This window comes from Strix uralensis, chromosome 14 (assembly GCF_047716275.1).
Source record: "Strix uralensis isolate ZFMK-TIS-50842 chromosome 14, bStrUra1, whole genome shotgun sequence".
NCBI classification, from domain to species: Eukaryota; Metazoa; Chordata; class Aves; order Strigiformes; family Strigidae; genus Strix; species Strix uralensis.
Window position 1 is genome coordinate 11,240,884 of NC_133985.1, and position 21,594 is coordinate 11,262,477.

General features: G+C 39.2%; 1 protein-coding gene across 1 annotated transcript; it reads left to right on the forward strand.

Moving 5' to 3' along the window:
* Positions 1-11,584: 11,584 nt before the first annotated feature.
* On the forward strand, positions 11,585-18,734 carry IL12B (interleukin 12B). The gene is made up of 6 exons (XM_074883855.1): positions 11,585-11,666; positions 13,611-13,892; positions 15,044-15,161; positions 16,109-16,311; positions 17,131-17,276; positions 18,609-18,734. Exons 1-6 carry the CDS (start codon positions 11,585-11,587, stop codon positions 18,732-18,734), a joined length of 957 nt encoding a protein of 318 aa, XP_074739956.1.
* The last annotated feature ends 2,860 nt before the right edge of the window (positions 18,735-21,594 follow it).

The window sequence follows — 21,594 nt, forward strand, 5'->3', positions numbered from 1 at the left end:
AGTTAAGGAACGTGAATTCTGTTGCATACTTCCAACTTAAACTCATGTGTTGCTGGTCTCCCTGGTGGTTTGCTGCATGATTAACTGTATGAAACTAACTACACAGAGAGAACAGAATGTATTAGTTTTCTGTCCTTGAAATTCCATGATATATGACTCAAGTGGATATTGAAAACTGGGTTTCATATTTCTTCAAATTTTCCAGTGGAATTTTAAATGTCTGTTGAGAATTTTAGACTACTGTGGTTACATTATTCTTTTAAAAGCTCGTTTATAAGCATCTTAGAACAGACTGTGGGCCAGTTTGCAAACCTCTGTTGCACAGAATATTTTACAAAAGCCTAACAGATGCATTCATTCCCTAAATAAGCCAGAGGATAGACTTAGGTCTCCTGATCCACTCTGAGAAGGCAGGCAGGTCTGATCATGATACATGTAAAAATGGTGGAAGTTTTTCCTATCCTTGAGTCCAGCGGTTCCAGGTTGTTTCAGCCAAAGCCTGCACACATGGGGCAACCTTCCTGCAGGCACCCTGGTCAGATTCAGAGAACTCTGAAGTAAGTTTTCCTGTCTAAGCATTGTAGCTTTAGTACCCAAGAGGACTTTTTGTGAACACTGGCACAAAAGCTGTTTTCACTGATGTCTATGCTGAAACACCCATTATATTAGAGGCAGAAGGATTATGCTTGTACTGTTTTCTCTTTAAACATGGAACATTCCTTTTTCCACTGTACAAACTCTGTATAAACTTGCATTAATCCAAATTTGTCTTCTATCAGGAATAGAAAACAAAAGCCAAAAAAAGGCTTTTCTTTCAGCTTTTTTTTAAGAGTGTGCGGCAAAGTTCCAAAAACCGCTTACATATTACCTTACCTTTTGTAGTTTAACAGAAAAACTATGTAAAGTTTTGAATTACATAGTTTTAGTTAGTCCTAGACTAGTGGCAAGAAATCTTATTATTTCTCTAATTATATTAATAACTCTCACAATTTTACAGGGACTTATCTTTTCTTAACATGACAGTTAATCTTAAGGCTTAGACATACATGATAACCATGAGAGTGAATTCTCAGCTTACTTTTTTTATTAAAATAAGCTTCTAGCTACTGTGGTTGCAAAGAACAGCTGACCAGTGTAACCTCGCTCCACCCTGAATCCTAAATACAATATCAGCAGAAGACAGAAAATATTGTTTAAAAAATACCCCCCGGAGGAGATAATATCTGGGGACTGCGGAAAGGTAGCAGGGCTCTAGCCTCTTCTGGGCATATTTATTTCAAATGTTATCTGGTACATAACAGCAGGGAGGATTTGCTGGTCCACAGTCCCTCTCTTTTCTCCATTCTACTGTGTTGCTAGAAATCATCACATTTCAAAGCTCCTGAATTTTTAGCACTCAGGGTTGGTAATTCTGTAGTCCCACTTATTACAACATGACTTCAGCAAAGCTAACATTCACAGAAGTTACAGAAGCGAATGTCACATCACAAAGCAACCACTGGAGTCATTTCAGAAATTTCCTTTGACTTTCAGAAGTTGAAGGATGCTTCAGTGGTTCATTTGTGAAACATCTTTGCTTTCCAAACAGGCCTTGTATGACCTCATTCATTAACAGTCATAGGAGGTGTTAAAGCTCTTATGACATAACTTAAAATATTTTTTCACCACCTCCAGGAACCTGGAATTTTCTGTCAGATAAAAAATGATGCAACAATATGCCTAGGTCATGACTGGGCACTGAATCTTACTATGAACCCCTAGTATCCCTTATAAGATGGGGCCCCATTCTCAGTTTGAGTCTCTAGGCTTTAGGATAAAATAAATATATACACATTAAAAATTACATAGCAAAATAGGAAGTTGTCATGACTTCCCTTTTCTTCCAGGTATATCCTTAAGTACTTTAGTTTATGTCCATCTTTCCCTTCAAAATAGCAATAAAAGCAGATAAGTATTGTTCATAATGATTCCACTTTGTACTGACATACAAGCATTAAAGTACAACTGAAATTCTGTCAATGCAGTATTTCATACACAGATGAAAGCTTGCTCTGCTGGGATCCTGAGCTTGATCAGAAGTTGCATGGCAGTAGTTAGCAGAGTGACAAGCCGGAACTACGTGCCCTCTTCAGAAAGATTCAAATCCACTTGTGAAATACCATGTAAATGTAGACTTAGTCAATGGAACTACTAGCAAGAATAACTCCTCTGCTCTGCTCTACTTTGCTCTCATTAATGCCATGATAACATGTCGGTACCTGAGCAATGTGCATGTATATAGCACAGACTTTTTGTTTTCCCCGGAGGACGAAGTGTGTGAAGTTTAGAAGGGCAAGAAGGAAGGTTGGTTTGTTCTTTATAGACATATTGCAGGCAGGGTTAAAAAAAAAAAGAGGTGCATTTGGAGCAGAAGGCAATGGTGTTTTCTGACTTGCTGGAACATTTCATTCAGAAATCTTGGGCCATTTCTGGAGAAAAACCTGTTTTCCTCCCTTCTTCTTCCCTAAAGAAGTATTACCTTTATGTCCAGATTTCTTCCTATTAAAAAAGGTAAGAATTTTTAACCACTATCATCCTCTTAACACTCCAGGTGTTGTTTTAGATTTCCTGAGCCCAGCTCTGGTGCAGCTGGAAAAGAATGGCCGTGAGGGTCCCAGATAAAGTTGGAAACTTACGTAAGCTTTTGCAAGATATTACCAAAAGGCTGGAGTGGTTCAAAATGTCTTGCAGTGCCTTTAGCAATTTTCCCTTTCCCCAAAAAATGGCAGCAAATGAACAGCACTTTTTTTCCCCAGCTTTTCCCTTCACCAAAGCTGCAGATCACTTAGCGCAGCACAGGCTACACTAGCCGGTGCAAAAGCAGCAGCCCTTCATCCATGGCTCATGAGCAGCCTGTTCCTCATAAGGCCCTCTGATATTTCAGGTGGCCATAGGGATGTAACGTGTTCATACTGCATTAAAGGAGAACGACGTCTCATGTTGCCAACAGCTTATTATTTTTTTCACCTCTGAGACATCAAAGGCACCTCTGAGACTGTAAATCCAAGTGCCAAAATGATTTCTTAAAGTTGCTGGAACAGATTAATTTAAAACTTAATTTAAAACTTAGAAAAAAACTTATCAATTTATACTACGCTTTTGATAGGTGAGTGGTTACAAATAGAATATTCCATATAATTCCACAAAAATTACAGCATAATGACTCCTGAAATATAAAAGATCTGCAAAAAGTGTTATTATAACTCCCCTTTCTCTAAGGCATGCTTAACATTTGCAGTTCTTTTCTAGCCTGTTTCTATTTTGCTTAGAGTCACTCACTGAACACTTTAAGTACATGCACTAAAAGTATGTCACTTGCTGTACAAAACTGATATGTATCACCAAGTTAATTCCCACCTATCAGCAAATATAATTTGTAATGATATCTAATCAAATAGATGTATTTCATATGAGAAGCTCAATGTCTGAGGAAAGTATCTGATGGATTTTAGATGATTAATACAGTTCCAAAACCTGAGAGTAATTTCTCAATAACTTCTCTAGTTAGAATTTTAGTGCAGATGGGTTTTATTCCCTTGAATGTCATGATATAGTTCTCCACTTTATCCCTGCATTGGTCTTTCTTCAACTGTGGCCAAGGAATAACTGAAGAGCAGTATGAGAGCATCAAAGCATTTTCTAGACCATACAATAGATGCTCTCTGGTTATTGTCTACATTGAAACGATTTACCTACATTGCCTGATCCTAATAGCAACAGAGAAGTCTTAGGTATTAACTGGCTTTTAGTAAAGAAAATACAGACTTTTCCACGGATGTTCTTATGGCTTAAAGTACTGTGATGGACTACATTGGTCATTGCCTCCTTGCCACCTTCATTTACGTAGAAAGGCTACCGTTGTTTCCTGTATACTTGTTAATCCCAGTCCAATAGTGTGATTCTGGGTTTTAAAGACTATCTGACCCCATCACACATCCATTGCTAACAATCACTGGCTCTAAAAACTGTGACCAATCTACCTACCTAGCTATGTACCCACCTACCTAGCCACGTACCTTTGCCTGTCATGTCTTAAATAAACTGAAATTCCTATTAGTGCAATACAAATCATGAGTATGTCACCAGGTTATCTGCACAGATACTCAGCAACTGATTTTGTTCCCCAAGGATTTTATTCTTGATTATTTCTAATTTATTGTGAATACCTGAAAAAATGCTATATGTAATTTTAGAACTGCAAGGAAATCAAGTGTCCAGCCTCCTTTGTATAGAAGTTGCCTGACAAACAAGAAAATGCTGCTTGAATTTAAGTCAATAAGTTACTATTGGGTTTTTCCCTTTACTTTCAGTTTGATATGTTATTTCCCCCACCCCCAGCACTATATCCTGGTCTAAGTAATGGTGACAGTGGATTTCAAATAGTTGCAACATCACACTCAAGAAATGAGTGAACTTCATGTAAAGTGAACAACTTGCATCTAGATCCTACAGTTGAGTGTAGCATATCAGATTTATGAAATGTGAATAACAGATTTATGATGGAAGCAGCGGACTGATGTAATAGGAAGCATTGCATCGCACTGCATTGCATCGCACTTAAACAAAAGCAATGAACCATCTTCTATGCATGCTCAGGGGGAGGAACTTCCCGTGTTAAAGAGGACCGGTATCTCTATAGTTCTGCAATGAGTCTTACACAGATACCAGTTTCTTTTGTATCTCTGCCCCAGATTTTCAGAGTGGCTACGAAGATTTGCAAAAGCGTATCATAGACTTAGGTACGCAAATCCCATTGACTCTCTGGAGTCATTTACTGTAGAAAATGTGGTTTGGTTCTTAAAACCCTTTTGAAATGTCATACATCTTTTTGCTTTTTTTAATCCTTATGCAGGATAGTACTATCCCCTTCCTCACATTCTTTTTTTACTTCTACTATTGTCTCTAAATACAGGCTCTATATATAATGGAGTCTATGTAGAGACACCCAATACATTGTGAGTTATAAGTTGACTGGGCAGATGTGCATTTACTGGGGAGAAGGGAGTAGGACTAAGAGATGAAAACCCCTTCTTTCCACTTCTCTTATTTAACACCAGCTGGTACTCTGTGTCTACACAGAGTATATCCACATTCAGCCCTACACAGAACAACAGCTAGCTCTAATCTGAAAGCTGAGTAGCTACATTAGCATGATACTGGCCAATTTATCAGGTCAGGCCACAGTAATACTGTTGTGCAATTTCTACTCTGGAGGTGGTGGATGGCCTGCCAGCTTGGAGTAATTAGGTAACATCTTATTGTCCTCTCCATCTAAGGAGAGATGCCCAGAGTCCCATCTTGGGTGGCTGTTCTAGTTCTATCATAATGCAAATGAATCACTGCTGTATAAAACCTAGATTTTTTTGATTTTTAATAGAAGTGGAAAGTATTTTTCCCCTCTATTGTTTTGCCTTCCTCTCAAGGTTTGATCTTGGTTCAGTGATTCCACATAGTAGCTTGCGACTGGAATTTTTTAGGAAAGTTCATTGATATTACACAGTATTTCCTGATGAAGTCACATAAATCACTCTTTGGTGAATTATATATAGAGAACAGAGTTCCCTTCTCACTGCTAATACATTAATATTAATTAATAACAATTAATAATAGTAATGAATAAATAATAATAATAAACAAAAACTTGATCTTTGGCATTAATCTCCAAATCAATATCCATGCAAAACGAGCCAGATGCTGAAGGAAATTCCATATAGAGGAATCATAGTGATTATACAGTTTAGATAAATCTTCCTTTTACTAATGTGGTGAAATAACTGCATCATTGCACAATGCAAAAATCATCTGTCCCTCAAAAGAAAGGAAAACCATTTTCAAACAGGCCCTTTCTGCCCAAAAGGAGGGTTTCCATTGCATTAGAGGAAAGCAAAACATGGACATAGAGTTTCCACCATTCTCTTTCAGTGTCATAGGGGAAGTAGGATAAAATGATGGGAGAGAAGCTGCTCTCCTCCAAATTTCCCCATAAGAGTATATGAGCTCATAATGGAAAACCAGACTGTCATCAAAAGATATTTTCACAATCTCTATGTTTTAATATTTAAAAATTCCTCTGATGGATCATAGCAAACTATCCCATCATGGAAGTTCCACATAGATGTCTGTGCTCCATAACTGGCATCTAGGATTCTTGACATAAAGCTTGGGTACCGTATTACTCCATTTGTCCTGTAACAATAACAGAGATGTATGCTTTATGCATGTGTGTGGCAGCATGCACTCTGAAAATGTGTATTTATTTATATTAACCATTAACTATTCATGTTTCAGAACTGAGCAGGCATTTAAAGGCTACCATCAGGTTGGGCAGATGTTTAAGCTATGCATTAGTGACATTACAGTCAAAAAAGAAAAGACGTAATACATGGCTGACATAAGCAAACAGGCAAGCTAAGATGGGTTGAGAAAGAAGTAGGCAACATGTATGTAAAATTACTTGTGCCCTTATCTGCTCAGTAACCAGAGGCAGCTCTCAAGTTTTCCTGGTCATTGCTGGCTTGCTGTTAAACTCATGTGTTGTCACAGAAGTGAATTTTGGAAATTGGGAATGGTCTTAAATAGGAACAAATTGTTGCCTAACCTGGGTTCAGCCTGGGCTCTTTCTCACTTGTGAGAGGAGAGCTGCCCTAAGTGCTTCCCAGAGGCTGCAATTAGAACAGGCTGAGACTACAAGGGGAAAGGGGTGTCACTGTTCCCTGGGGCTTCCTCCCTGCCCCTGTTACAAGGCTTCCCCTGGGAGAAGAAGCAGATGAATGGGAATATGGTGCACAGCCCAGGCGCCTTCTGACATGCATTTCAAAGGTAGCCAGGGATCAGGATCAGAAGGAGACAATTTTGTCACCTGGAACAGTTTTAATACCTTTCACTTGACTGTGCCCCAGCTGCTTCTGCCACATCATTCTCAATGTGCTTTTTCAGACTGCCATTTTCTCCTTCTGAACAGTTGAAACAACAACAGCAGAAGTGTCAGTGTCTGCATGGCTCTGCCTTTGGCAAAATGGCCTGGGTAACAACAGCTGTTAAGATAGGAGTGGGAATATAAACGGTGTATGTGAATGCAGGACCGAAAACTGCACGAGAACACATTTGTCCCAAATGACCATGTAAGAGAGAAAGACAAGCATCAGCCAGATGCAAAGATGGTACACGTGCTTGTAACCCACACGTCCTTTCAGTGTGTGTGTAAAACCGTGTGTATGTGTGGGAAGGGGAGATTAGAGCTTTTTGTGGACGGTGGAGATGTATAGGTATCAGTTAACATTTTGGAAGTGTCTAGTACTCTGGCTTATCTGTTATATTGTTGATATGGATCTCAAATGAATAGTTCACTGGTTGCTGGTCAATTCTGTGTCACAAATAAATCAATAAACTACTTTGATCCAGATTCAGTATACAGCATGTGAAGGGAGCAGTTTTTCTCTGTGACAGAGGTGCCATTTCAAACCTGCTGCAGAAGGCTGCACTCACAGCCTGCAGCCCTCTCGCTCTCATCTTGCCCAGCTCTGGCTGCGAGCCCTAGCAAAGGGAAGTCTGGGGCTGATATTTGAGTAACAGGTTGGGTACATTGGACTCAGCAGGGGAGTTGTGAGGCCCATCTGAGATTGCAATGATCTAGCTTTGTGTTTTGTGAGATGGGAGGGAGTTAAAGCTCAGCTGCCAAAGGTGTATGTGATCCTACTCAAGCTGTGTTTCTTTGAAGAGGATGGCTAAGGAGAAAAAAGGATTCCACTGGCAGTACATTTGTGTAAAGCTTTCAGTACAGTTAATCCAGAATCCTGAAACTAGTCTCATTCAAATTAGAGCATGCCACCCTCTCTGCTGTTTGCCTCCCAGATGTGTAACAATAAACAGGAACCCCATGCACTGGGAACTGCTGGAGTTCATAATAAGTTTATCTCACTGCTAATTTGGGTTGTTCCTCCTTTTGTTTTATGTTCTTGCCATATTTGGGGGCACCAAATATGCAACATATTGCAGATGCTTGTGTTGTTTCATCCGTGTGAAGGGCTTATGAGAGACCACTGACTACAGCTGAAGGGACAGGCACCATCTTTTCATTGCTGGACTGATTACTACATTATAGCTTTGGTCTCTGGGCTGTGGGAATACTCCTGTCACTAGAAAGCACACAGGATAGTGTTGTGTCTATTTATGAATTCCTAAAGCATGTCAGGTTGAATTTCAAACTACTTTTTTTGCTTTCATAAGCAATGTATTTCTTCTTGCTTATAACTTTTCAGTCACCTTATTCAGGTTTGGAACAGGGCTAGAACAACTCAGTTTTGGTTTGCCTGACAAATAAAGTGAATTTCACAAATAATTTAAAAAAATAGAAACTTTTTCCTCATTTTCAAAGTATATGCTATGTATGGGGCTTTTCTTATGCTTGAGTACGGTCCAAAAGGAACATCAGTTTATAAAGAAAAAACAATAGGTTATATTTAAAAACTGCAACATAAAAGAGTGTGACAATCTCAAGTTTTTATCTCTGAGCAAGAACTACTTGTTTATTTTTTGTTGACCTAAATCTCAATTTGTAAAATAAATAAAATTGTAAAAGAGCAATTAAAAATTCATTTTTCCGTAGATTTACTTCTGATTGATGTGGTAGCTGGGATTTTACTTCATGTAATTATCTCTTTTGTGCTTACCAGGTAGAAATAGATTTAGTTTGTTTATTTAACTTTCTCTTTCTGTCTTCATAATATATTTCCCATCAGACAATTTTGGAAGTTTATTTAGTCTGTATTTACTCTTCCTCAGATGATGAGCAGGCAGTATGAGAGAGACAGAAAATCAAGCAGGAAAGGAAATGCCTTTGGCATACCATAAAGGTCATTGTAACAATCTCATAATCTCATTTCCTCTTTAAAGTTTACCTGGGAGTCCCAAACTTTTTTTTTTTTTTGCTTTAGCTCTGCCACTATGTAAAAAAGGAACTCAAGCCACGTGTTGCAATTCTGTGGTATTGCGGTGAAACGGAGCATCCCTTTCCTTTCGGAGTTTAGAGGTATTTATAGGGGAGCCAGCACTTTGCTTCCTTCAGATCACAAAACCAACCTGCCTGGCAACTTCAGCTAACAGGCATCACAGGAAAAGGTGAGAATTCATTTCTTCTCTAACACTGGGGAAGCACAAGTCTGGTACCAGCTGCTTCAGATGAAACTGATGAAAACTTAAAATTCTTTAATTAAAAGTGTATTTAAATAGTGGTGGCATTTTTCTCAGGAGAGTATTTGTATGCTTACCTGCCTGAAGTTAGGCACATAATGTATATATGTATATAGCTCATAGAATTGTTATCTAACTTACAGAACAGCTGATGTTATAAGGTAATAATCTCTTGTAATTTACCAATATTCATGTTGCTGGGGTGTGTGCATCAACAAATATGTATTTATAGTCAGACCGTTCTCTGTTTTAAAAAACATGCAACACCATTGAGTTGGCCCTGCCTTGAGCTGGGACTGGTTCAGATGACATCCAGAGGTCCTTCTGACATAAATTCTTCAGTGATTCTCAGTGAAGGAATCTGTGCTGATTTACAGCAGCTCATGCTCCAGATCACAGGGAACATATGATGTTGATACACTCTCCTCATCTATGAAGTGCTTGAGCAACTGCACTGATGTTCAGAAACTGAGCTTATTTCTGATTAATTTTTCAATAAAATTTTGAGATGGGGGGAGGGGGTGTTCTTCCCCCATCTCAAAAATTGAATAATTTGTTTATGAAAATTGTTAACTTTTTTCATCAAAAGCCTGAATTGTGAAGCTTCTCTCTAAAACCAGGAGAAACTTTACTGTTTTCAAGATTTCAATTTTGATGAAAGGTTGATAAGGAAAAGAAGGCATGTTTTACACTCTTCTCGTCCAAGTTTTGGTCAATATTTCAGATACTGGTTTTATGAAGCATAGTGATGAATGCCATGTTACAATGAAAGAAAGTAGCATCTTTCAGAAAATTGCAAAATGTATTTTTCTTTCACAAATTACAGGTAATCCTGCCTACAGTAGAAAATCACCAGGAGCTAAGAGTGTTTGCCTTTTAATGAAGCAATGATAGGCTGCCTGATAGCATCTGGCTTTTCACTGATGCTCATGCCTCTCTCTGAGTACAGGTGCAATGTGAGCTGGCTCTTCTTCTAGATACTCTCCAGATACTACACTTGTAGTTGCTGGTCCCATTAATAGCTGTGCTGTGCGGTGTACAGAATCAGATGGCACGCTTTCTTGGCCTAGGTCCAGACCCAGCTGTTTTCTGGTCAAGATTAAGGACCACTAATAATAGCAGGAGTTGCCAGTGAGGAATTTGGTGCATACAAAAATATACACATACTCTTTCTTCATAAACTGAAATGAAAAGGTTTCATAGCACATGAGAAGAAATCAGGAGGACTACTCCCCTTTTTCTGAAAAAGTCTGGTTTGGGGGGAAAAAAGCCCAAACCACTTAATTTTGTGTTTTTCCTGTGCATTCAGACTCCCACTGTAGTTAGAATAGACTTTGAAAGATATATTCACTAATCTCTTTTTCTAAGTCATACTCCTATTCATTTGGCTTAATCTCCAGTTGAAAAGAGTCTCAAAGTGTATCTGAATAACTGTTGTTAAAGTTTTTTATGCACCCAGTGCTTACTACAATATTTGGCAAATATGTTTTGTGTTTCATGAAGAGCTCTAGCCATATTTTGAAGTCAGGACAAATATAAATTTATATATTGTATATAGAGCTATATACTTATACATTCTCCAGTGAGATATATGTATATGTATCAAACACAGCAACAACGATATACATGTCCAGCCATTTCTGCAAATATAGCTGTGGTACTGAATCCAGTAAGAATTTTGCCTGAAATTGCTTGCAAAATTGATTAAGACTATGCAACATCAGGTGGATACTAGAACTTGTGCCAGTTAGGCAAGTGTCAGTGTTGATGCCAGCTCCACATTGCATTATTGACAATGCTGTCACCTGTTCTCACAGAGTTGGTGAAGACTACAGTCCAGCAAAACACTTCAGCAGGTCCTTCATTTTATTTGCAATCCTTTGTTTTAGTAGGACTACTGACATGCTTAAACCAAGGAATACACTCACAAGCTTTGTATGACTGAAATTTAATGTTCGTTGATTCTTAAGTCCAATGCCTTGTTCATGCAACTAACCTCACTGGCATCAGCAGCACTTTTCTTGCATGAGGGACATTTAACAGAGGGGCATGGGAATGCTTCTGAGCTCCTGACCGTGTAAGACCTACACACACAACAATTTCCTCTAATTTCCATGATTTCTTCTTTAAACTGGTTTGCAGTGTGAATAACAAGCGAATCAAAATCTGGGCTTGAACTCCAATACAAACCTGATATTCGATTTTTATGTGGTCTAAAAGTTCTTAGAATGAAGAATGTTTCTTAGTTCAATGGAACTGACTCTGTCTTCTCATTATCCTGTCCTGCATTGAGTTCAATTTCAGTACACAATCAACAATCCTCAATGAAGTTTAGTAATTTATTTTTTCCTTACAGATGTCTCACCTACTATTTGCCTTACTTTCATTATTTTCCTTTGCTGCCCTTCTGGAAGCACAGTGGAAACTGAGGGAAAACGGTAAGTAAGCAGTCTTCACTTACTGAGACCTACAGCTGACTAGGACACGAGGGTATTTCAGAATTATACTTGTGTCCACAAGCACAGAATTTGTTAACTATAGTATCTTAGGCCAAGGTTCTTCCTATTTGTTTTGAATAACTAGGTAACTAATTGTTATTAATGGAAAAAATATTTAGAACTTCTAAAATGTCATACAACAGCCATTCTGAATATCTGCATTAGAAACCCTCTTATTTCCTATTCCCTGTTCTCTTGTTTCAAAAGTTTCAGTCATGCAGTCTGGAAGCAGAAACAGTATCTTGTGACTTAGGTAATAGCCCACAAACAAACAAGTGAAGAATTATTTGTCAAAAAGAATATTTCACAGTAAAACCTAAAACTAATTTCTCCAACTTTTCTGGTAAATAACTTAAATATAAATACATTTGTAAAAATACAGGGTCAACAATAAACAAAAAAACCTTTTGAATAACTTACCAGAAAATAGGGCTAAATTCAGATAATCAAATTTGCTGTTCTTATTCACCCAGTGTAGCTCCATAATCCAGGCTGTCTTCAGTGCAATTATCCAAAAAGAGGGACCCTAATCAACATGAGAAAAGTATTCTCAACCTGATTGTGTTTTGTTTGTAAAAAGTAATTCAATTACTTTTCCTTGTATCTTTACATTAAAAAATTATTTATCCTGCGGGTTCCCTGGGCAATACCATGGTGCTGAAAACTGCAAATGTTTGTCAGTATTGAGAATAATCTTTGTGTTTGAAGACTGCAAGATTTACCTTGCCTGTGTTTCAAATATTCATAAGCAGTTTGGTAAGCTTCCACGCTTCCTAGAGTTGCATGTTTTCTGCCATTTGAGATTCATTTTTTAGCGTTTCTTCTTTGTGGTAAAGTCTTAAAGCTCTCATTCTGATAGTGAAATGCTCTGGTGAGAAGGTTGTAGAGCTCACTGGAACTCTGATTTCCTGAGCTGAGTGTCTGCTGTGGTGTTGACACACTGAGAAATGAATTTTTGCCACTTCTTGCATGTGGAAGAGTCTCTGAGGGCACTCAACGTGGTTGGGGAGCATGTGACAGCAGTAGTATATTTGAGAAATGACAGTCAAATTCGAGAACTGTTGCCACACAGAAGTGTAGGTGAAGTTCTTCAGCCAACCACAGCAAAGAGACAAGAGAATGTTTCTTTAATGGGGTGGTTCCAAGTTATTTTGTTATGTGGTGTGTCTTTTAATTTGGAAAGACCAACAGGGCACTTCAGAGTTACGAGACAGCATTTAGAAGACCACATCTCCCTGTTGCAGTCCACTTAGCTCTGCTGTAGCTCAGCGATCCCCTGTCTCTTAGTAATTGCTCCACTGGGATGAGGGTGATAGGAGTACAGATTGTTCCCTGCAGAAAATGGAAAAAGCATCAGCTACAGGCAAATACAAACCACTTACCCAGAGCTCCCCTCCTTCCCTTGGTCACTCACAGACTTTTGACATTGAAGAGGGGAAAGTGTCACAGCTTTGCACCACAGCAAAGCACCATAGTACAGAGTGGTTTTACATGCCATTCTGTGAGCAAAGGCCACAGGTCATGTGCAGGAGGAATACCTGGGCTCAGTGTGTCCTGGCATCGTCACTTTTAAAACAAAGGTACCTGCCTACTTCCCATGGTTACAAACTGCTGTAAGATTCTCTGGGAACATGGAAAAAATAATCACTTCTTCCATTAAAATGTCATCCCTATTGATCAGCAGGTTCTAGATACACTGTAAATTTCTAAGTCAAACCTCTTCATGTAATAAAGATTTCCAGGTGATGGTGAGGCCTTGGGAAAGAAAGCCAGAGATTTATTAGCAGTTTTCCTGCAGAGTAGAGCTGAAAACAAGGGCTCAGTTCAATCTTCACACTGTTAAGTATGAGTAGCTGCTAACATGTCTTTCTCCGCAATGTCCAGTGTACGTCATTGAATCAGAGTGGAATGATGAGACACCAGCTAAAAGACTGGAGCTCACCTGTAACACATCTGACGAAGCACTGCCAGTTTACTGGAAAAAGGGCACCGAACTGAAAGGAACTGGGAAGACTCTGATCGCTGAAGTGAAGGAGTTCCCAGATGCTGGCAACTACACCTGTCTGACAGCTAATACTCATGAAATCATCAGCTATGATTTCTTCCTCATAACTAAAATAGACTCCAATGGGCAAATGATAAGGTCAATTCTGAAAAGCTTTAAAGGTACTGTCATAGGATGATGTGATGTTTCTTGCTCAGCTTAGTGCATTAGAGCTTTGTGAGGACCAGAGGGAGCTTTCTGGAGAAATGCATGAGAAATATCCACCTCAAAATGGGTCTTCTTCAAATGCTTTACTAACAGTGAAAGGCAAATGATTACTTTGGTGGGTCTGTATATGGTGCGGCTGATGAGCAGCATAGGAATCAGGTGCCATGGGATTAATTTAGGACTCTCTAGACCTAGAAGATGGAGTGATGGTAGGAATTATTAGATACAGGATAATGTCAGTACCACACCACTGCTTTTCTGGTGGGAGAGCAATTGACTTGCTTTGCCTCCACTTCACAGACCCAGCACTCAGGAAGGGGTTTGAAAAACCAGGGCTACATGATCTGACAGAACCAGGGACTGACCTAGATTTTAAGTGCTGTCATTTAGGCTTCTCCATTCACAATTAACCCACTGGGGTAAGCCTGTGATGTTTTGCATTTGCTGCATGAACCTCACTCATCTATATCTCATATTGCAGTCCCTTGCTGTAGTGCCAGGAACTTAGAATTTCCAAGGCTTTTTCCCCGGCTCCTGGATCCACATATTAGATGCAGTAGCCAGCTAAATCCAGGGTACAATATAGAGTTGTTGAAAGTCTGCAGTGCTGGGCAGCAGAAACAAAACACACACCTATACTGAGGCCTCATTCACTTCTTACACTGGAAACATCCCCCATCAAGTGCCCCAGTGTGTGAAGATGTGAGATTATCCACTGCGTGCACTCTCACGCGTGGGGTAACAAATACAGAGGTTTGCTAGCTGAATAGCTGCAATATTTCGTTGTGAAAGGAACAATGGATTTGTCTATGTAGATCTCTTACTGGCAGCTCTCTTGCAACAGCTTGGCTATGCTCTAGCTCCGGTCATTAACCATGTAGATGTGGTTAACGTGGTGCCATGTAAATCAGCCTTCAGCCACTGTGTGTTATATGGGCTTTTAACTACAGGTGGCTGCCCAAGTGGCAGTATGAGACTGTGTTGGCCTACATACCTACCACCTGCCAAAGTAGATGGGAGTCTATTGAATTACTGTTTTCTTTGTGTTTTGACCGTTTTGGCAAAAAGAGTGAATAAATGATGTGTTCTTTCTTTTTCCATGTAGAGCCAAACAGGACATTTCTAAAATGTGAGGCAAAGAACTACTCTGGAATTTTCATATGTTCATGGATGACAGAAAATGAGAGTCCAAATGTGAAGTTCACAATCAGAAGTCTAAAAGGGTAAAAGCTTGTACTTTCCTTAACAACCTCATAGTAAGGCCAGAACAGCCCTTTGTGTTACTCTGTGTAGGAGATCCTGGGGTTTGGGCTATTGAGGGTGTGTAGAAAGCGAGGAATCCCACTTTCAGAGTCTGAATATCTGCAAAATGTTTTGAGCCATCACTGGGACTAACTTAACTAATAAGGGCATGGAAGTTGCTCAGAAATTAATAAAGACTTGAAAATGGAACAACCCCCACTGGACTGTTACAGCTGCTACAGTACAGCCACAGAATAACTTAAGCAATATCAAAAACAGTTCATGCAGGGGAGAGAGAGGAAGTTGAGCCAAAAGCAGAAACAATCATAGCACTGAGTCCCTTCACAGCAGATCCAGCGGAATTAAGGGAGTGGGAGGCTGCACCCACTGCAAAAGCCACATGTCCACTGACAAGTCTCTGTTGAGGAACACTACAGAAACCTGTGAGGGAAATATGTGAGGGGAACCTTGTGGGGATTTCCTACCTCCCACTACTCTTGGGGGTTTCTCCAAAACATGGAGTGCTTGAACAAAGGTCACTTGAGTTTGTTAAAGAAGAAACAACTGCAAAGTGTTTTATTTTGCTGAATGCAAAAATAGAATCAGATTCAGGTAGTAATTTATAGACGGCTTTTTTTTTCTTTTTTTTTTTTTTTAATCTCCCAATGGATACATTTTAACCTTCCCTTATTTCTTCCAGCAAGGTTTTGGAAAAGGCTAAGGAACTAAGATACGCTTGTCATGGGACAGTGATAATAAGAAATGAGATAGAACTCCCACTGAACTGTTTCTGCAGCTGTTGAAGTGCAGCCATAAAATGATACAGGCAACATCAAAACATTACCTTACTAACTACATGTTATTACTGTGGCAAGAAATTCTCAGAACGAACCAGCATTTCCAGTATTTTTCTCTGTTCTCTATTCAGTTCTCAAGGAGACGTAACCTGCAGCAGCCCTGTAGCTCATACTGATAAATCAGTGACTGAATATACTGAATATACAGCCCAATGCCAGAAAGAAAACTACTGTCCGTTTGCTGAAGAGCACCAGCCAGTTGAGATGTTCCTGGAGGTCATTGACGAGGTGGAATATGAGAACTACACCAGCAGCTTCTTCATCAGAGATATCAGTGAGTAGACAAGGAATCATGATTAATTCTTAGCTTTATTCTTACTGCTGATAGTGGAACTAACAATGGTAGCTGATCAAACCAAGCTTGGGAATCCCTGCCCTATTCTACTGTAAATCTGTATCAAGCCTCCAGTTACAGGAACAGGGGACAACAAATCATAGCAGCAGTCCGGAAGAGGATGAGGAAGTGAAGAAGCAACATCTCCCTAGCTTGTGACCTCCAACCCTCTCACTCCCACATCTCCCAGAAGTTTCTGTAGCCTTATCTATTAGATGGACATGTTTTGGAAGTTGTGTGTGGGAGAAGTCAGCGAAAAACCAATAACCCAGCAGGCTTTTCTCTGAGAACTGCAGAGTTACTCAGATAATGGTTAACGCCGTGTATGCTTCCCTCCTGACCCGTTCTTGCAGATGGGCATCCAGGGCGGCTTGGTAGAAACTGACAGGAAATGAGAGGACCAGTTGTGACCATGATGCCACAGGGCACAGGAAAATGAAGCAGCATCCTAAAGAAACAGATGTTTTGCTAAATGCCCTAACAGTCTGCAGGGGTTGAACATATTCCTCGGTGTCCAACAGAGCCCTCTGCAACTCTCCAGACAGAAAAAAAGAAGGATCTTACTCAGAGAGTCTCTGGGAGAGTGCTTAATTTTCCATAAGAAGCGTACAAGGCAGTTCTTACACATCATGCCTACTCCTCTCTTAATCTCATGGAGGCTCCCAAAGCTGATTCCTATAAAACTATCAACAGTAGTACACCAACATCTGATATTGTACTGCTAATGTGAATTAATTCCTTCTATATTTTCTCTTGCAGTAAAACCTGACCCACCCCAATGTCAGTATGTGGCCACAAATGGAACAGTGACCTGGACATATCCCAGAACATGGAGCACACCAAAGTCATACTTCCCTTTGACTTTCAGGGTCAAAGTTGAAAGTACAAAGAAACACGAAAGCCAGGTAGAGATACAACACTTGAAATACAATTTTCTTGCTTGAACAGACAGTATAAATAATACAAACTTAGTATGCAAGAACCATGGACTAAAAGTTTTTTTAAAAAAAGTGCCAAGACCAATGTGGCAAGGTTCTCTCTTGGCAGAAAAAGACCTCCTTCCCAGTTCTAGAAAAAGACCTACTCTTCCCAGTAAGATCCAAACAACACACTCTGGGTGGATGCAACCCTGATGTAACTGGGGAGATAAAATCGTGCCCAGCATTGCATAGCTGTGTAGCGTGAGAAAAGTATTTACTAATGCATTAGTAGGCTGTGTGGGTCCTAATGTGGGAAAATCCCAATTTCCAAATCAAGAAGTCTAGGATCTGTTGCACTGTTTTCCTTGTATGGTTTTTGTACCTGGGTAGCTCAGACTTTCTTTATAGGTGAATTGGCAAATAAGGAATCAGTAACTCATTTGGTAGCATTTCTGTGGAGACTGTAGTCTTCGCCACTCACTTTCCAATTATTAGTTAATTGTTAACTAAACATTACTACTCTGTATTAGCTTTAAATCACAAAATGGTTTTGCTTCCTTTGCTAATGTGCATGGATACACTAAAGGGTACATGACAGCAGGGTGGCGATTTGCCTAGGTTGGCAAAGAAATCAGCAGCAGAACTGGCACACAAACCAGTTGACCACAGTGCAGGTCCTTAGCTGCAGCGCTGCCCTTCCTTGGTCCAGCAATCAGAAAAGTAAACAAATGTAATGATCATTCCAGTTTGTCAACTGATTAAACCAAAGACACTAGAGGATGTCTTTTTCTGTGTGAAAAAAATAAGCAAGCCTGTACCAGCAGATGGGGCCATTCTCCCAGTGCTGACTCCTCGGTTTTAGTAGAGTTGTCTTGTACGATTAGGTAGAGAAACTGGTGAGGCTACGGAGTGCTTCTTGTATTAGCCACAAGTCCTCAGTGGGAATTTCAACGATACTGAAAAGCAGCAGCTTCTGTCTTTTAGGGTTCCCACTCTGGGGGAAGAAGAAAAAAGAGAAAAACCCAGATAAACAGATCAACCCTTTGTTTTAATGACTGCCTCAGGTTGGGGTTTGGACCACTCTGCAACACTAACTTCAGTGGGAAGTGGGCTTTTTAGTTTGTTTCTACTGAGACTCAAGTTCTCAGAAGTCCTCATGACTTTGGTATCTGTGGGTGAAGATTGGTGGTGCCTTTGAAACAACAGGCTACCAGCGGGTTTTTTGAGTTACACGTGCTTGTTGCAATCTATGTGGCACTGTATTGTATGTTCTGCTTGCCTTTACAATCTGCTGATGGAGCTGTGCCCTGTTCATAGGTCTATGATACTGATGAGCAGTCTATGCAGATTCCAACAGCTGGACCAAAAGACAAGATCTCTGTGCAGGCCAGGGATCGCTATTACAATTCATCCTGGAGTGAGTGGTCTTCACTTTGCAGGTGAGAATTAAAGAACCTTCTACTGGAGAGGCAGGGATGATTCCTTACTTAGGAGAGTAAGGAGTCTATGAACTACTTCTGCTTCTTAAATACTCATTTATTTCACATTTCCTCATAACTGTTTTTTGTCTCCTGAACATTTTTAAATTAAATATCTGTGAGAGAATAAACATGTAAATGTACTGGGCTGTCTAAAAGATGATTCCCTTAAAAAAAAAATAATGAGGAAACAATTAGAATCCATTTAAATCAGAGAGGAAACAATGGATGTAGGTTCATGGACATGGGTAGGGTTCTACCCAACTAGGCAATTATAAAATACTCTTTAAGAAATACACGATCATTTGGCCATTGCTAGAGTAACCCATGCTCATTTTTATCCTTTCTGTGCATTGATAGTTTATGAATCAATATTGGGTGTCAATCCATATACAGCTGAGTTTTACCAGTAAAATGAGAAAGAAGGTGAAGAGAGAGAGAGGGGACTGAAAATCTAGGTCTGAGGAAAATAAAGATAATTCTTATGTAAATTTCTTTTATCTTACAGATAACCAGTAAGAGATTCTAGAAGACTGGCACAATGCTCCTAAAGAAAGCAAAGAATGAATTAGCACAAAAACATAATTAGAAGAAAAATCTGCATTTGAGATTACTAAGAAGCCATATAATATCTTTTTTGTATTAGATTAGTAGGGTCCTGATTTTAGCAGCTCTTTTCAATTCCCCACATTTGAGTAACACCTTTAGCATACATCATGTTATATTAACATGTCTAGTATTTTGATACATTGCTGTCAGCTGTTATTGAAGGTTCTGCATGTTATTGTATTGCATTTATTTATTTATTTATTTATCTATCTATTTATTTTTTATTATTATTTATTTACTTGACATGACTTGCAATGCCAGATAATGGCAGTTGCTATTCAAACTGTGTTAATTTATTTGAAAAGTAACTTACTGAAAGAACTGGTTTAGTATTCCATTATTTAACTGTTTAATTATTTGATTATTTATTTTATTTATTTATTTATTTATTTTGTTGAGACGTATCAGCATAGAAAGCCTTGGCTGCATGAGCCAGCTATGTATGAGGGCCATCCTCATCATCCAGTCTGATGGCAGATGTTTTAGTAAAAGAAGGAATTGCAAGTTCAGAGTCCTAAAAATGTTAGCTGTTGCATTTTGTCAGCTGTCTTTGCTTACATCATGTTGATGCCCAGCTGGTGAACACTGCAAATGGTTGTTGCATGAAATGAACCACTCTCAAAGCCCTACACTTCCAGCTGAACCCAAGCTGCAGTGGGAGCAACAGGAGTGCTGGCGTGGAGGTTGCTTTGAGTTGCTGTGGTTGAGAGTCCTGTTGCCACCTCTCATGAACAGGAAAGGAAATGGGAGCCAATAGCTAAATATAACACCTTCTAAACAAAACTCCATTTCTTTCATGCTTGTGATCGTTAGAGGCCCTATATTCAGTGACCCATGTGTACCCAGTGCATCTCTTGCAGTGGAGTTTTCTGACAATAAAATTAGTTCAGACCTGCTGTGCCACAGGCAAAACCACAGGGCACAAGTAGTCAGGAATCTGCAACTGAAACCAAGGCAGCTTAAATTATTTAAAAGTTTAACTGCAGTGTATCTGATATTTCAGAGAGCATTTGGTAACTGGTTTTATATGTGGATGTTAAACATCTAATCGAAGTTAGAGTTTTAGAATACAGATTTTTATAGTTAATTTTAAAAGTATTTCCCTACTACTGAAACATGTCCTAGGTGTCCTTACAGAACCTTAGGAAAAAAACCCCTCAAATCCTGGTTCTGAACTGCTTACAGTGTAAGTCCCCAGGTCTGGAAAGAAGCAGAAGCATGTGTTGAAGCCTGTACATTTTTGCCAAATGACCTAAGTCCTGACTTTCAGGAGGGCAAAATACATTAAAATATCTTTGACGATTTAGGCCTTAATCCCTGCTTCCTTTTTTTCCAGTCTTAGAAATGGGTGGTAATTTAAGATATTTAAACATTGAAGTGTGGGAAGTATCTGATATTTCAGAAAACTATTGATAATCTAGCTACAAGTGCTGTTAGTATTTATTAATATTAAGTGTATGCATCTTATTTCTGCTATAAATGCAATTTACCATGCTTGTTTTACAAAGGACCTAATAATAAATACATCTGAAAAAAAGAAAATTTGGTTTACTTGTGATCTTTTAAGAAGAATGGTTAATATCACTCTTCAATTTCCTACCAGAATATTACACACTACTTCTGAGGCAATGTATGTAGGGAGAAGTAATATTACTGATTAATGCTACCAAATTCATGGCCTATAAAACTGTACAGGACAACACAGAAAAGTGATGTCTGTTAGTCCGCAGTCTCTTCTAAACCCTCTGCTGCAGTGATTGGTTTTTTTTGCAGTCTAAGAGTACATTGAAGTTCACTGGCCTTTGTGGTCAGGAGACTTGCAACTGAAACCAGGCTGACAGACATGTTGAGGTCTTTGAGGTTTCTCTCTAACACTGTTGGTACAGTGTTCAGAAGTAGTAGGACGTTCCTGTTCTTCAGATATCTGGGTTGAAACCCTGGCACCATTGAAACCAATCATTGAAACCTCTCATTAACTTTGATTCAGCCCAGTTTTCACTCTCAGAAATGCTCAGACTAAATTTACAAGTATCCTGACAAAGACTATATTGATCTATTACCTTTAGAGGAATATGCCTTTCTGTGCCATGATCCCATAAAGTGAGTTAAACTGCCCTATAGGAAGCTTTTCTGGCATAGATCATGAGGTAATGAGGAGTCCGTAGTGAGGAAAGTCATTGTCTAAGATTCTTCAGAAAAATAACAAAGCACAGCTT